The following is a 16,444-nucleotide window of genomic DNA, read 5'->3' as shown; positions in this document are numbered from 1 at the left end:
TGCCATGCGAGGTGTCTGGGGAGGTAGTGCACCGTGTCTCACTCCAGTTCACACTTGGTTCGCTGGTGAGGCTTTGAACCCGTGACCTTCTGCTCCCTATGCCAACGCTCTAACAACTGAGCCACCAAGCCAGCAACTTTGTAAATAATATTATGTAATTTGGCTTCGTATTGATGACGATCAAAGGAAAAGCAAATACATTTCCTTTGTCCTAAAACAATGTTTTAATAATATTTCTAGTGATTGTATCCTCATGTGTTAGTATGTTATCAGGACTCACATATAAATTTACAAAACATAAAACATTATATTTTCTGTAAATGGCTTTACAGCTAAAAAAAATTATAAATCTGTGTAATCACTGTACAAGAGCTCTGTCAACACGTTTAGACAATCAGGTTGGGCTGTATGATCTTGACTGGAGAAATCCTAGAACATGATGCTTCAAGTGCAGTGTTGGTGTCTTGTACATACCAGTATACCAGTAAGTATGTACCATATACAGAGTGGAGAAGAAGCCCAGGAAGCCTCCTCACACTTGACACCGATTTATAAAAAAATGGATCCCAATGAACAGTAATGGACAGAACAGTCATTTCTGCCTATTCCTCAAACAAACATAGCAAACATTTATGTTTAATCAAGAGATAAGAGGCTGCAATGTTCATTATATGGCATTTGTGTAAGGCGTCAGACTCCATACAACACATGTCTTGGTAATAAAATGATAATTTGTGATTGGACAGAGGGTGTGAGTAAAAATGCTGCAATCTTGATATAAAAGGCTGCCGAGTGGAATCTGACCGCTACCAGATTGGAGGACTGTGAGCCCACAGCGGCAAAGATGAGGTGGAAGTGTGCGTGGTTGTGTGTCCTCACTCTTTGTGTTGCTGCTGTCACCGATGTACAAGCTCGGCTGGGTAGGGTTCTGTTGAGCTTGTCCGTTGTATGAATTCATGATGCGATACACTGTCTCTAATGTGCTATGCAACTTCCTGCGCCATGATGTTTTTCCCAGATCCCAACCATGTCAGCAGCATCTGCAGCACATGGGGCAGAGAGCACTTCAAGACCTTCGATGGTGACGTGTACCAGTTCCCTGGTCTGTGTGAATACAACCTGGTCTCCGACTGCCACGAGTCGTACAGGGAGTTCTCTGTGCACGTGAAGCGGGAGCTAAAGGATGGGAACCCAACAGTTAGTTATGTGGTGGTCACCATCAACAACCTCTTGTTCCACCTCACAACCAGCGAGATCACTTTGAACGAGCAGCCGTAAGTGGGTTTTCTTTTGGCCTGCGAAGTCAAGCTACTTTGCTGTTAAGATATTTAGGCACCATTAAAATTACCTTTCTCTTTTTTCCCAGTGTCCAGGTTCCGTACTACAATGCAGGGGTAGAAGTGGAAAAAAACGCTGTTTACATCAAACTCCAGTCCAAAGTCGGCATCACTGTCATGTGGAACGGGGATGATGCAGTCATGGTAAAAAAGGAGTTTTGATGGTCACGTTATATACATTAGAGCTCCTAGAAGGTGCTGAAAGGTGAAGAGAATCATTCAGCTGCTTTATTTTTTTCCTTGACAGAAATAGATAATTTCTTAGACACAATGAACTCACTCGATGACAGTATTATTAACGGTTGTGACCGTATTGCACTTTTTATTTGATGAAGGAATTATAGTTTATTTTTCCCTCCATCATATTCATAGAACGTAAAGCTGTTGCTGTTTTGCAGGTGGAACTGGATAATGACTATATTAGTCGCACTTGTGGACTTTGTGGCGACTTCAACGGTTTTCCACTTTATGATGAGTTCATTGAGAACGGTACAATATATAATTATTTGCAAGTTTCAAATGTTTTTTTTTTCTCTTGGCGTTTTGTATGCCACAGTGTAAATGTAATTATGTGCAGGTCGCAAAATCAGTCCAATTGAATTCGGCAACAAACACAAAGTTCATCGACCAAACGACGGCTGTGAGGACCCGTATGAAGAGGACGGCGAATCCCCGGTTGCTCTGAAGTCATGCAACGACTTTGTGAGCTGATTGTCCGACCTAGAATTAAGAGGTCGTGTTATAATATCTGTCATTTTAACACTTTTTTCCGTTTAGCAAAGCCACTGTGAAGAGCTGTTCCATTCAGAACTCTGGAGTTCCTGCGTGGAGCTGGTCAAGCCTGAACCTTACGTCCAGGCCTGTGTGCAGGACATGTGCAGCTGCACCAACAGTTCAAAGGAAGTGTGTGTCTGCAGCACACTGACTGAGTTCTCCCGCCAGTGTTCCCATGCAGGAGGACAGCCACCCAACTGGAGGACACCTCAGTTCTGTGGTAACGCTTGTTATCAGTTGTATAAACAACACATGAGCTTCAGTAAACCTGGATTACCATAAAAGGTTTATTGTGGATGAAGGCAGTTATGAAAGCATAGTTCTTCTTTTAAAGTGACTCACTAAGTTAAGGTCCTGTTCATCAATCAAACACCTTCTCACTTTGTCTTTTATTCTGCCCTATTTCCACAGATAAACAGTGTCCATTCAACATGGTTTATGAAGAGAGTGGCTCGCCGTGCATGGACACTTGCACCCATCTAGACACAAGTTCACTGTGTGAGGAACACAAAATGGACGGCTGCTTCTGTCCTCCAGGTCAGTGCTCACTGTTTGACTTTGGACATTGTTTCTAGTTTTCTGCTTGACCTACAGTAAATATACCTCCTTTCTACTGCAGGGACTGTGTTTGATGACATTTCCATGAGAGGCTGCGTTGCTCAGTCTGAATGTCAGTGCAAACACGACAAAATATACAGCCCTGGTGAGGTTTACCGGCAGGACCTGGTTGAATGGTACGTCAAATGTTATGTTAAGTGTTAAATGCATAAGTTAAACAGAATGTACAAATTAGTAGATGTTCACATACAGTGTTTTGTAATTAAAATATATTTTTCAGTACATGCTCTGAGGGCAGATGGGCCTGTAAAAGCCTTCAAGCTCCTGCTACATGTGCAGTTGAAGAGGGTTCACACGTGACTACATTCGATGGGAAAACCTACATGTTCCATGGAGACTGTTATTACACTTTAGCCAAGGTGGAAAACAAGGTAAACCAGACACCCATTAGTACAATTAACGGTCATTTTAACATGTAAACATGATAAAAAACATTTACTGACTTGACTGTATTTTAGGATAACGCAAGTCCGAAGTTTACTTTGTTGGTCAAGTTGGTGCCGTGTGCAAATCAGGAGTTCGACACTTGTCTTAAGAAACTGAAAATCCTGCTGAACAATGACAGAAACACAGTGAGTGTGAGTTGAAATCTGTCAGTTAAAACATCATGAATGCACATTGGTTTGGCAGCATTCAAATAAATAATGCTGTGGTTTTCAGGTACTAACTTTCACTTCAGATGGTTCTGTAAAGCAGAACATGCAGACGATCAACCTGCCTTATCAATCAGGTTGGTCCAACAGCATCTGCGAATGAAGCTTCACTTATGCTATGACGCCTACTGTCACCTACTTTAACCCACTGTGACATCATCTTTTTTTGTATATCTATTTGTTTAGGTGACATCCACATATTCCACGCTTCATCCTTCCATATCCTGCTCCAGACCAGCTTTGGGTTACAAATCCAGATCCAACATGTTCCTGTCATGCAGGTTTATGTCAGCCTGGACCAGAGCTACAGAGGAAAGACACGTGGTGGGTTGAACATTATTCTTCATGTGAAGCAGGAAGAAAAATTCTTTATAATGCAGTCTTGTAATGTATTATTTATAGTTTACTAATTTAATTATAATTGCACAGTAATTAATACGTAAAACATTTGGTTTCTTCAGGTTTATGTGGGAACTTTAATATGATTCTGAGTGATGACATGAAGACGCCTCAGGGCATTGTGGAGGGAACAGCAGCATCTTTTAGTAACTCCTGGAAGACGAATGCCATGTGCCCAGCCCGAGAGGAAAGACTTGACGACCCCTGTTCTCTCAGTGTGGAGAATGGTAAGTGTTTGTTTTATGTTAGTATAATATATGTCTTCAATCTATAGTAGTCAATATAATAATAATTGTGTTCTTTCATTGTCAGAGTTATACGCCAAACACTGGTGCAGCTTACTGCTGAGTCCAAACAGCACCTTCAGCCGGTGTCGCTCCGTGGTGGATCCTGACTTGTATTATAAGGTAGAGTGACACCTTCCTGCTTTGTCCTTCATGCTGACATGCTTCTCTCTAATGGTGCTGGCTGTGTTTCTGCAGCGATGTGTTTATGCCAGCTGTAACTGTGAGAAGAGTGAGGGCTGCCTCTGCGCCGTCTTCTCCTCTTACGCCCGGGCTTGTGCATCTAAGGGAGTGATCTTGACAGACTGGAGAGACGCCGTGTGCGGTAAAGATTTCTGTGGTGGTTTCAAAACTTGGATGAACATTACATTTATTAAATGATAATAAAAAATATTTGCATATATTTACACATAGATAAATACTCCAGGAGCTGCCCAGAGACTCAGACCTTCTCCTACAAACATCAGAGATGCCAGCTGACCTGCAGATCACTGGGATCAGAGCAGCAGAGCTGCACATCTGACTTCTTACCTGTGGACGGCTGTTCGTGTGCCGAGGGTCTGTACCTGGATGACCATGGTCTCTGCGTCCCCATAGAGAAATGTCCCTGCTACTATAACGAACAGTACATCAAGGCAGGAAAGTCCATCAGCGTCAAAAATGACCACTGGTGAGTTCCAGCAGTTGTTTTCATGTTGATGTGATTTGATCCCAAATCGTCAGTTAATTTACTAAAAATATATATTTTCTTTTATCTAGTGTGTGCACCAGTGGAAAACTTCATTGTCATTCTTGGAGAAGCCGCTCATCAGGTAAGTGTTTTTTTTTCAGTGTTTCAGATTAATTTGGTTGATGACATTGGTATTAAAGATATTTTTCCTGTTGTTCTAGCATGCATGTTTCCAAAAGTATTCCTGAACTGCTCCAGTGCAGACCCAGGGGAGCTGGGAGTCCAGTGTGCCCGAACTTGTCTAAATCTGGACAGCAATGATTGTGTGAGCTGAGTTGATTGCTTTCTCACATGGATTTTAGTTTTCATATTTATTGTTTAACAGGTCAACATTGCAACTAGTTTATAGTTTTTCCTCTGACTGCCTTCTGCTTCACCAGGATTCCACAGAGTGTGAATCTGGCTGTCGGTGTCCGGCTGGCACAGTGGACAATGGCAAAGGTTCCTGTGTGAAGGAGCATGAGTGTCCGTGTCAACACAACGGGCATGTCTACGACAGTGGAACAAAAATACCAAATCAGTGCAACACCTGGTAGGACTTATAATACATATAATGATGAACAGTGTGAAAAACAAATGGAATAAAATGTTGCATTTGCCTGTTTGTGTAATATATCTATACCTATTCTTATACACCTAGTACCTGCAAAAGTGGAAAATGGACGTGCACGGAGAAAAAGTGTCCAGGAACATGTGTTATTTATGGCAGTGGTCACTATAGGACATTTGATCAGCGAGCCTATGCCTTTCAAGGACACTGTGGCTATATTGCCGTCCAGGTAAATAAACCATGTCAACATCCTAAACATACATTCAGACATAAGATAGTCTGAATGAATGGCTCCTTTACATTGTAAACAGGTTGTGTGAATGTCTTGTCCCCACAACAAAGCAAACGCAAGCAAAGTGCGTAATAAGTGTTATCTGTCTCTTTTAAGAATAAATGTGGTAATAAAACAGTTGGAGACTACTTTGGAGTTATCACCGGAAATGTACCATGCGGAACTACAGGAACTACATGCTCCAAAACTGTCCGAATCCAGCTGGGGGTAACTGTCATCACACTGGCCCGGAACACATACTAGTGGTTCACAGTACTTTGAAAGTGACTGAAATCTTCTTGTTATTACAGCGAACGGAAATCAAACTGTTCAGGGGTCGATATAAAGAGCAGGACCTTGGACATGGCGCTGACATTGAGTACAGAATAAGGAACGTCGGCTTGTATCTGGTGGTGGAATCTGACATTGGTCTGGTTGTGATGTGGGATCGCAAAACCACTGTTCGCATTCTCCTGGAGCCACAGCACAGCGTGAGCTGCACTCATTGTTTTCATGATGAAAGAAATCTCTGCTGTGAAGACTTAGATTTAGTTCAGCAGAAACTATTCCAACAATTTATTGTCCACATGTTTAAACTGGCTCTCTTTGTGCAGGGAGACGTGTGTGGCCTCTGTGGAGACTTTGATGGCGACGGACAGAACGACTTCACCACGCAAGGTCAGCTGGCTGTGAGCGGACTCCTGGAATTTGCAAACAGCTGGAAAGTATCCAGCTCCTGCCCAGATGTGGAAATCAACAGTGACCCTTGTGTAGCAACGCCCAGTCGCCATCACTGGGCAAAAATGATGTGCAGCATAATAACTGGAGACGTGTTTAAAGAATGTCATGTCAAGGTAACAGCAGGTTTGATTTGAAATTGGATGATTATTTAACGTCTTAATCTCTGCACCCCTCATTATTCTTTGATGACCGAGCAGGTAGACCCGCTTCCCTTTCATGATAACTGTGTGAGAGATTCTTGTGCCTGCGACACTGGGGGGGACTGTGAGTGTTTCTGCACAGCGGTCGCAGCCTATGCTCAAGCCTGTAATGAGGCTGGCGTCTGCGTTGCATGGAGAAGTCCCGATATCTGTCGTAAGTCAGCACCTATTTTAATTTGACTACAGTATATCTCCCCAGATTTAGTTAAAGTTTGAGTTCAGTGATGTGGCCGTTTCAGGCAGCAAAGCTGAACGTTCTTTTTTTTTCTCAGCTGTCTTTTGTGATTATTATAACAACCGAAATGAATGCATTTGGCACTATAACCCCTGTAAGACCTGCTACAAGACGTGCTACAATCAGAACTGCACCAATCATTTACCCAGTCTGGAAGGTAAAAGCTTCACGTCTCACCACACTATTAATAACTAACATACTGTACATCACGTGACAAACTTGTGCAACTTAGATAAAACATGTCCTGTAACACATTCGCAGGCTGTTATCCTGAATGTCCAGAGGATAAGCCTCTTTTTGATGAGGAAAAACAGATGTGTGTGGAGAAATGTGAATCAACCACCACAACAGAAGAGCCAGCCACAACTACACAATCTACCACAACGGAAGAGCCAACCACTACTACACAATCTACCACCACACCCTATCAGCCAACCACGACTACACCATTTACTACCACAACCAAAGAGCCGACCACGACTACACAATCTACTACCACAACCAAAGAGCCGACCACGACTACACAATCTACTACCACAACCAAAGAGCCGACCACGACTACACAATCTACTACAACAGAAAAGCCAACCACTACTACACAATCTACCACAACAGAAGAGCCAACCACGACTACACAACCTACCACCACAACCAAAGAGCCAACCACGACTACACAATCTACTACCACAACCAAAGAGCCAACTACAACTACAAAAGCTATATCAACAACACCATGTATTCCAGCCTGTGAGTGGTCTGAGTGGTATGATGTGCATGATGCTGATATAGACTACAGTGACTGGGAAACATATGAGAACATTATAAACAATGGAAAGGAAATATGCCCAAATCCCAAAGAAATTGAATGTGTATCAACAAAAAACGTCAACATGACCTTTGATGACTTTGTGGGTCAAACTGGTCAAGTTGTCACATGTGATTTGAGCTACGGCTTAATATGTCAAAAAGAGCAGCAGGTCAGACCTCCATTTAAGTGCTTTAACTATAAGATTAGAGTATGTTGTGAGGTATGTGTAACACCAACTACAACTACACAATCTACCACCACAACCGAAAAGCCAACCACGACTACACAATCTACCACAACAGAAGAGCCAACCACAACTACACAATCTACAACTAAACCGCCAACCACTACTACAACTAAGGAGCCAACCACAACTACACAATCTACAACTAAACCGCCAACCACTACTACAACTAAGGAGCCAACCACGACTACACAATCTACCACCACAACTGAAAAGCCAACAACGACTACACAATCTACAACTAAACCGCCAACCACTACTACAACTAAGGAGCCAACCACTACTACACAATCTACCACAACAAAGGAGCCAACCACAACTACACAATCTACAACTAATCCGCCAACCACTACTACAACTAAGGAGCCAACCACGACTACACAATCTACCACCACAACCGAAAAGCCAACCACTACTACACAATCTACCACAACAGAAGAGCCAACCACAACTACACAATCTACCACAACAGAAGAGCCAACCACGACTACACAATCTACCACAACAGAAGAGCCAACCACAACTACACAATCTACCACAACAGAAGAGCCAACCACGACTACACAATCTACCACAACAGAAAAGCCAACCACGACTACACAATCTACCACCACAACCGAAAAGCCAAGCACGACTACACAATCTACCACAACAGAAAAGCCAACCACGACTACACAATCTACCACCACAACCGAAAAGCCAAGCACGACTACACAATCTACCACAACAGAAGAGCCAACCACAACTACACAATCTACCACAACAGAAGAGCCAACCACGACTACACAATCTACCACAACAGAAGAGCCAACCACGACTACACAATCTACCACAACAGAAGAGCCAACCACGACTACACAATCTACCACAACAGAAAAGCCAACCACAACTACACAATCTACAACTAAACCGCCAACCACTACTACAACTAAGGAGCCAACCACGACTACACAATCTACAACTAAACCGCCAACCACTACTACAACTAAGGAGCCAACCACGACTACACAATCTACCACCACAACCGAAAAGCCAACCACGACTACACAATCTACCACAACAGAAGAGCCAACCACAACTACACAATCTACCACAACAGAAGAGCCAACCACGACTACACAATCTACCACAACAGAAGAGCCTACCACAACTACACAATCTACCACAACAGAAAAGCCAACCACGACTACACAATCTACCACCACAACCGAAAAGCCAACCACGACTACACAATCTACCACAACAGAAGAGCCAACTACGACTACACAATCTACCACAACAGAAGAGCCAACCACGACTACACAATCTACCACAACAGAAGAGCCAACCACGACTACACAATCTACCACAACAGAAGAGCCAACCACAACTACACAATCTACAACTAAACCGCCAACCACTACTACAACTAAGGAGCCAACCACGACTACACAATCTACCACCACAACTGAAAAACCAACCACAACTACACAATCTACCACAACAGAAGAGCCAACTACGACTACACAAACTACCACAACAGAAGAGCCAACCACGACTACACAATCTACCACAACAGAAGAGCCAACCACGACTACACAATCTACCACAACAGAAGAGCCAACCACAACTACACAATCTACAACTAAACCGCCAACCACTACTACAACTAAGGAGCCAACCACGACTACACAATCTACCACCACAACCGAAAAGCCAACCACGACTACACAATCTACCACAACAGAAGAGCCAACTACGACTACACAATCTACCACAACAGAAGAGCCAACCACGACTACACAATCTACCACAACAGAAGAGCCAACCACAACTACACAATCTACAACTAAACCGCCAACCACTACTACAACTAAGGAGCCAACCACGACTACACAATCTACCACCACAACTGAAAAACCAACCACAACTACACAATCTACCACAACAGAAGAGCCTACCACAACTACACAATCTACAACTAAACTGCCAACCACTACTACAACTAAGGAGCCAACCACGACGACACAATCTACCACCACAACCGAAAAGCCAACCACAACTACACAATCTACCACAACAGAAGAGCCAACCACGACTACACAATCTACCACAACAGAAAAGCCAACCACAACTACACAATCTACAACTAAACCGCCAACCACTACTACAACTAAGGAGCCAACCACAACTACACAATCTACCACCACAACTAAAAAACCAACCACAACTACACAATCTACCACAACAGAAAAGCTAACCACGACTACACCTCCAGCCATACCAGACTGCCCAGATTGGGGTGTATCGGTAAGAATCTTAACAAAATCATCAGTAGTCGTAAGCTTATGCTGTGTGTTGTATGTACCTACAAACATTTTTTAGAAAACACCATTGTTTTTTTCTGCAATAGCAAAATGAGACATTTTTGTTGTGCAACTGCACCATGGCCAGATGCATAGAAAACAACACAGTTGAAATAATACCATATGAATGTCCACCTCTTGAAAACATCACTTGTAGCAATGGGAGGAAACCCGTTCTTGTGTATGATGAATACCATTGCTGCCAACATTACGCTTGTGACTGTAAGACATTCTTTTCTTAAAAGCATTCTGCAAATATATGTTTATTGTATTATTTTTAACTTTATGTCTCAATTTTGTTTTGCATCAGGTGTATGTGAAGGCTGGGGAGATCCTCATTATATAACATTTGATGGATTTTATTACAGTTATCAAGGAAACTGTACTTATGTTTTGATGGAGGAGACGTCACCAAAACATAATTTAAAAATCTTTATTGACAATGTCTATTGTGATCCCAACGAAGATGTGTCTTGTCCACGATCAATAATTGTGTCATACAAATCTCATGTTTTCACACTCATAAATCACAACCTTCTTGGAGCAGCACAGTTGGAGGTAAACTAAATATGTGTTCACGTTACAGTTTTATTTATATTATATATATTTATTTATATTTGTTTATATTAAACTGACCAGACTGACTTTCATTGGATTATTAGTAAATGTGTAGATTGATTAGCAATAACTAATCTGTAAAACAGAATTATGAAAATTTTGCCATTTTTTCCACACATCTCACTCATTCTTCCCATGTAGGCACTGAAAAATGGTGTTCGTCTAAGGCTACCTTATTCAGATTATAGTGTTAAGATCTTGGATACTGGCATTAATTTGGTTTTGGAGATCCCTCACTTACGAGCCATCATTACATTTGGAATAACAGGCTTCAGCCTTAACCTGCCATTTGAATTCTTTGGCACAAACACACAAGGCCATTGTGGTAGGAACATTGTCTCTCTTGAGTGGCCATTTTGGTAATTTAGTAATTATATGTTGGATTGTATTTTTAACAGTATTATGACTCTACTATTAGGAACATGCAATAACAACCAGACTGATGATTGTATGTTGCCTGGAGGCTCCCTGGCACAAAGTTGTGCTGTGATGGCAGACTATTGGTTCTCAAAGGACATTTATCAGCCAAACTGCAAGATACCACCTGCACCACCCACCAACATTCCTGAGCCTCCCCCAACCTTTGCTCCATGCAATCCAGCCTCCATATGTGACCTCCTTAAGAGCAGGTAGCTATTTTTTCATTGGTTATTAACAATAAATCCAATGAATGTACATTTTACATATGTTTGTTTGTGTTTTACTTTCACAGTGTCTTTGGGAAGTGCCATCCCCTTGTCTCACCTGACAAGGTGTACCAGGGTTGTGTTTTTGACAGTTGCCATGTTTCTAACCCAGCAGTGGAGTGCACAAGTTTGCAGACTTATGCTGCTGCATGTGCTCAGGCTGGAGTTTGTATCCACTGGAGGAACCACACTAAGCTGTGCAGTAAGCAGTTCCTCTTCTGCAGGGCATCAGAATTATCTTTTAATGCATTAAATACACACTCAACAGGCTGCTGGTATTGCTGGTATTAAATTTTTTTTTCTTACATAATAGCAAGTGACTGCCCATCAAACAAAGTCTACAAACCTTGTGGTCCTGCAGAGCAGCCAACCTGTGAAGACAAGTGAGTCAAATTTGGAGATACCAGCAATTAATGAAGTGTAATACACTTCATTTATTACCACTCTATTCTCACCCTCCGCGGGTGGTCTCATCCACTTTCCAAGCTCGGGTCCTCATCCAGGGGCCAGGGAGCTTGAGGGTTCTGTGCAGTATCCTTGCTGTTCCTAGGACTGCACTTTTCTGGAATGAGATATCGGATGTTTTTCCAGGGATATGTTGTAGCCACTCCTCCAGTTTGGGGGTCACTGCCCCCAGTGCTCCGATCACCATATATAAATAAGTGATAAATAATAGCTGAAGCTGCATTTAAACCGGTGTATTTTATATATAAATATATTTGCTTTTTAACATTACAGTCCAAATGAACCAACACTGAACTTCACTACTGAAGGCTGCTTTTGTCCTGATGGAATGAAACTCTTTAATAAAGAATCTGGCATATGTGTAGACAAGTGTGGTAAGTATGGTGTGTAATCTTAAATTATACATTTCACACCTCACATCTGCTAATCAGAATGTGTCATCTTCTAACAGGATGTCTTGATCCTGAGGGCATTCCTCGTGAGGTGAACCTCTATTCATTATTGCTAATAATCTCCAACCTTAATGAATCTTCAAAAACTTTGCCATTCATGTGGTTTATTGTTTTAGTTTAATGAAAGGTTTGAGTACAAATGCCAAAGCTGCATCTGTGAAGAATCCACAAAGACAGTGACTTGCACGGCCAAGGAGTGTCCAGCACCACCTATAAAAACCTGCTCCGAACCAGGGTTTGTCCTTGTCAACCAGACAAGTCCGACAGACCCCTGCTGTTCCACCTACGTGTGCCGTAAGAAATGCAGCATCAGTCCCCTATCGACTTCAGGAGTTTTCAGAATGTTATACATTGAAAGTATTTATGAATGTTACTTACAAAATGTTTTATAATTTTTTTACCCACACAGAGTGTCAGATCAATACTTGCCCAGCTGACAGCATGAAATGCACGGTCGGGTATTTGCCAGTTGTCAGTGTTCCTGAAGGAAAGTGCTGTCCGGAGCACACATGTGGTGAGAGCATTACTTCATTGTTTAGAGGAAATCCTTAAAAGGTGACTTTTTACACAAGCTGCTTGTTTTTCTCATTCTAGAGCCTAAAAGAGTTTGTGTACACAAAGACACTGAATATCAGGTGATTAATAAATGCATTTAATGTCATGATAATCTGTTACTACATCTGTTGATTTGTACTTCATGCTCTGTTTGACTGTATGTGCGTCTTTCTCTGTCTTTGTCAGCCTGGATCTTCAGTTCCTGCAAATACATGTCAGGACTGTGTCTGTTCAAATGAGGTGGACCCTCATTCTGGTCTGTTCAAAGTCACCTGTGAGTTTCAGGCTTGTGATGAAAAGTGTGACATGGTAAGACTATGGACAGAAATTATATTCATTCGCACAAAGCATTTAATGCCACTTGTTTTACTCAGGGTGTTCAATGTGAGCAGGAACTAGAACTAGCTTCTCGGCTCTATTCTTTCTTTCAGGGATACGAATATGTCGAAACTGATTCAGATGAATGTTGTGGGAAGTGTGTACAGACACACTGTATCCTCAATCTTAATAGTACTGTGCAACTCTTGATGGTAAGTTGGGTCATTTCTGCAGGTCTGATTCCATGTTATTGTTAAACATATCGCAGTGTCTTGATTTGTCCAAATCTTGCCCAGCAAGGAGAAGTCTGGTCACCACCACAGGATAAGTGTCAATATTTCACCTGTCTTAAGATCAGGGAAGCCTTGATAACAACCAGTTCACACATTGTCTGCCCACCATTTGATTCGAATAACTGTGATCCAGTAAGTAATACAAATTACACAAGCTTTCCAGAACACAGATTTATCATGCGTTGAAACTAATTATGTTATACATAATTTTTTAGAATACAATTCAGACTGCTGCAAATGGGTGTTGTAAGACCTGTGAGTATGTTGAGTTGTTTTGTTTGTTTGGATGTATGGGGTGCCGAATGTAAAAGGAGCACCTACTGTATAACTAGTTTTAAATGACACAACATGTTTTCTCACATTTAGTTAAATGTGCAAAAGTCTAAATGTAAATGTTAAATGTAAATGTTAAATGTAAATGTTAAATGTAAATGTTAAATGTTAAATGACCGCTCAGTGCAAGACTGAATATTCATGAATGTGCAAGTAGACTCCAACCCTACCCTCAAACAGCGCTGGTCTCAGATCAGAGACGCCCCCCCCCCCACATCTGATCTGGAAACTTTTGTTTTTAGCCTGGACATAACTTCGACTAGCTAGTATAGTTAGCCAACTAATTCTCCACCGGCGCCACAGAAATATTCTATTCTATTCAAACCTACTTAACTCCTCATTAATGGTGTTTACGACAGAACAGCAGTTTGAAGCCCGCACACCTGCCGTTACAGCCCGTTCAATCTCACCCAACGGGAGGGAGTCGGAGCTGGAGGCCATGATGGCTTCGACTTCACGTTTCTCTCCAGTATTGTCGTCCACCGATCCAGAGTCAGATGTGGGCGGAGCTATGCGTACTGTTTGAGGTCTTTGAGTCCGAGTCACTGATCCGGGATCATAGGGGGTGGAGTATACTTAAATATTCAGGTTTACACCCGGGATCATTTAACACTTACATTTGACAGTCAACATTTAGATTTGACATTTAACATTTAGATTTAGCATTTAACATTTAAATTTAGATTTAACATTTATATTTAACATTTACATTTAGACTTTTGCACATTTAAGTAAATAAGTAAATAAGTAAAAAAACGTGTCTTTTAGTTAAATGTGAGAAAACTAGCTCCTTTTACATTCGGCACCCCATATGGATGGAATAAACTTGTAATAAGTACTAATAAAATGTCTTATGTGGCTAGGTGTTGAGAAAGAGAAGGCTTGCAAACGATTAACCATGAAAACAAAAGTTATGCACAAGAAATGTCAGAGCAACGAGGAGATAGAGATGCCATATTGTGAAGGATCCTGCAACACTTTCACAAAGTAAGAAAGCGATAATTATTACACTTCCTAGTGCAGTCGCAAACCCATTCATATTTAAAAGACTGTATAGATTGTTCATGTAGATGTTACTGAGGTAGAAATCCTGACGTTGCTTTCTTCAGGTACTCTGAAGCAGCAGCCGCTGTGAAGCATTTTTGCTCCTGCTGCAAAGAGACACGCTTCAGCAATCGCACAGTTGAGCTGCACTGCTTAAACGGAGACGTGCTTCCCTACACATACGTCCATGTGGAGGAATGTGGCTGTGGGCAAACTGAATGCACCACACCTGCACGCAGAAAGCGAAGCTTCACACTACAGTGATAAAACATTGCATTAAATGCTGCAGGACATACAATGTTTCCCCATACTATTCTCATAATTATTACTTCTTACAAAGACACTGTCATTGTAGAGTATTAATCAAGTAATTAAATAAAGCAATGCAAAATATGTTACTGTTGCTCTCCTTTCTATTATGCCGTCTTTATTATGCCAGTCAAACCTATAATGAATAATTTTCTGTTGTTTCCAATATATTTAGTGCATTTACGTGAGATGATTATTTTCCATTCAGGCATGTTCAGTTTCACAAATGCTTGATATGCTAAAGTCTGTTTAAACATTGTCATTTTTTAATCCACATTTTTTCCAACTGAAGCAGAACCTAAAGTTATTCTCTTTTGAATTAGCTACTGAGGTGCGAGCCCCTCCAAAGGCAAACATGGCCTGAACTACTCCCACAGGTGGACAAACTCTGATGAGGAAGCTCCGTGCAATCTGTTGATTCAGGGAGGATAGAATATAGACTGTAGTACATATTGATCTAACAATATTTACTGTAACTACTGTCATCATTTCATTTGTCATTACTCAAACTCAGCTGAGGCAGCTGATGCACAGTAGAATTGTGACAAAGGCTTAAGCAAGAATTAGTCAAATAAAACAAAACGCCATCAGTAATGACATCTAAAATTAACCTGGTCCAATTTACCTTTTGATGTTCTAACATCAAAGTCAACAGAGACCGAGCTGCAAAGCTAGTGGAGTATTGCTGTCAAAATAAAAAAGTGTCAATACTAATTTACTGCGTGAGAATGTTTAGGTTTGTGTTGCTGCCTGGTAGGGTGTCAACCTACACAGCAGCCTGGGTGCACACAAAATACATTGTAGCTATGACGTATATAGCTGTCTTCTTCTTACAGATAAATAAAGCATCAAGACGGGACCAAACAGTAATAATAAACAAGTTTATTTTAAAAGAGAAGTGACTATTACTTTACCTACATATTATTTTAGATTATTATTTTTAACTGTTCTTTTTAATTCTGCCCAAAGTGAAGTACTATACTGTACAGTTTGTGTGAGTTGTACATACTGTATGTTATATGTTCTTTTAGAACCTTTTTAGTTCTGCACAATTTCCTGTTTCCCGACTTTTTATAGTTTCTTTGTGGCTGCTCCAGTAATCTAATTTCCCCACAGTGGAATGAATAAGGTTCATCTTATCTTAAATAAAGAGAACAGTTTGATATGTCCGCATCCTGCTGC

At 41.4% G+C, this 16,444-nt stretch overlaps 1 protein-coding gene across 2 annotated transcripts; it reads left to right on the top strand.

Annotated features, from left to right (window-relative positions):
• Positions 1 to 822: 822 nt before the first annotated feature.
• Positions 823 to 15,348, top strand: LOC114857570 (mucin-2-like). Of its 2 annotated transcripts, none has more exons than XM_041071241.2 (43): positions 823 to 920; positions 1,019 to 1,274; positions 1,367 to 1,481; positions 1,736 to 1,826; positions 1,915 to 2,039; positions 2,115 to 2,331; positions 2,523 to 2,648; positions 2,731 to 2,845; positions 2,950 to 3,100; positions 3,188 to 3,301; positions 3,390 to 3,459; positions 3,569 to 3,706; positions 3,844 to 4,008; positions 4,094 to 4,188; positions 4,264 to 4,390; positions 4,480 to 4,735; positions 4,825 to 4,877; positions 4,957 to 5,060; positions 5,176 to 5,327; positions 5,436 to 5,574; positions 5,734 to 5,844; positions 5,928 to 6,107; positions 6,231 to 6,470; positions 6,555 to 6,711; positions 6,830 to 6,949; positions 7,054 to 10,133; positions 10,237 to 10,411; positions 10,500 to 10,747; positions 10,949 to 11,132; positions 11,226 to 11,436; positions 11,520 to 11,695; positions 11,807 to 11,876; positions 12,232 to 12,332; positions 12,410 to 12,441; positions 12,527 to 12,704; positions 12,820 to 12,924; positions 13,005 to 13,045; positions 13,152 to 13,274; positions 13,397 to 13,495; positions 13,580 to 13,708; positions 13,792 to 13,831; positions 14,773 to 14,896; positions 15,019 to 15,348. In XM_041071241.2, the coding sequence occupies exons 1-43, from the start codon at positions 845 to 847 to the stop codon at positions 15,215 to 15,217; spliced, it is 8,808 nt and encodes a 2,935-aa protein (XP_040927175.1). In that variant the 5' UTR covers positions 823 to 844; the 3' UTR covers positions 15,218 to 15,348. The 2 variants fall into 2 exon arrangements, with proteins under 2 accessions (XP_040927175.1, XP_055365829.1); XM_055509854.1 differs by having other exon boundaries at positions 3,188 to 3,307.
• The last annotated feature ends 1,096 nt before the right edge of the window (positions 15,349 to 16,444 follow it).

This window comes from Betta splendens, chromosome 6 (assembly GCF_900634795.4).
Source record: "Betta splendens chromosome 6, fBetSpl5.4, whole genome shotgun sequence".
Taxonomy (NCBI): Eukaryota; Metazoa; Chordata; class Actinopteri; order Anabantiformes; family Osphronemidae; genus Betta; species Betta splendens.
The sequence above is the reverse complement of the archived record's forward strand: the minus strand, read 5'-3'. Positions and strand labels throughout refer to the sequence as shown.

Bases quoted from the DNA above. Each gene is read 5' to 3' on its own strand.
- LOC114857570 (XM_055509854.1), top strand. From the start codon at position 845: ATGAGGTGGAAGTGTGCGTGGTTGTGTGTCCTCACTCTTTGTGTTGCT. The intron at 3,308-3,389 runs GTGAGTTGAAAT...TGTGGTTTTCAG, and splicing joins ATGACAGAAACACAGTGAGT to GTACTAACTTTCACTTCAGA. The intron at 13,832-14,772 runs GTGAGTATGTTG...TTATGTGGCTAG, and splicing joins AAATGGGTGTTGTAAGACCT to GTGTTGAGAAAGAGAAGGCT.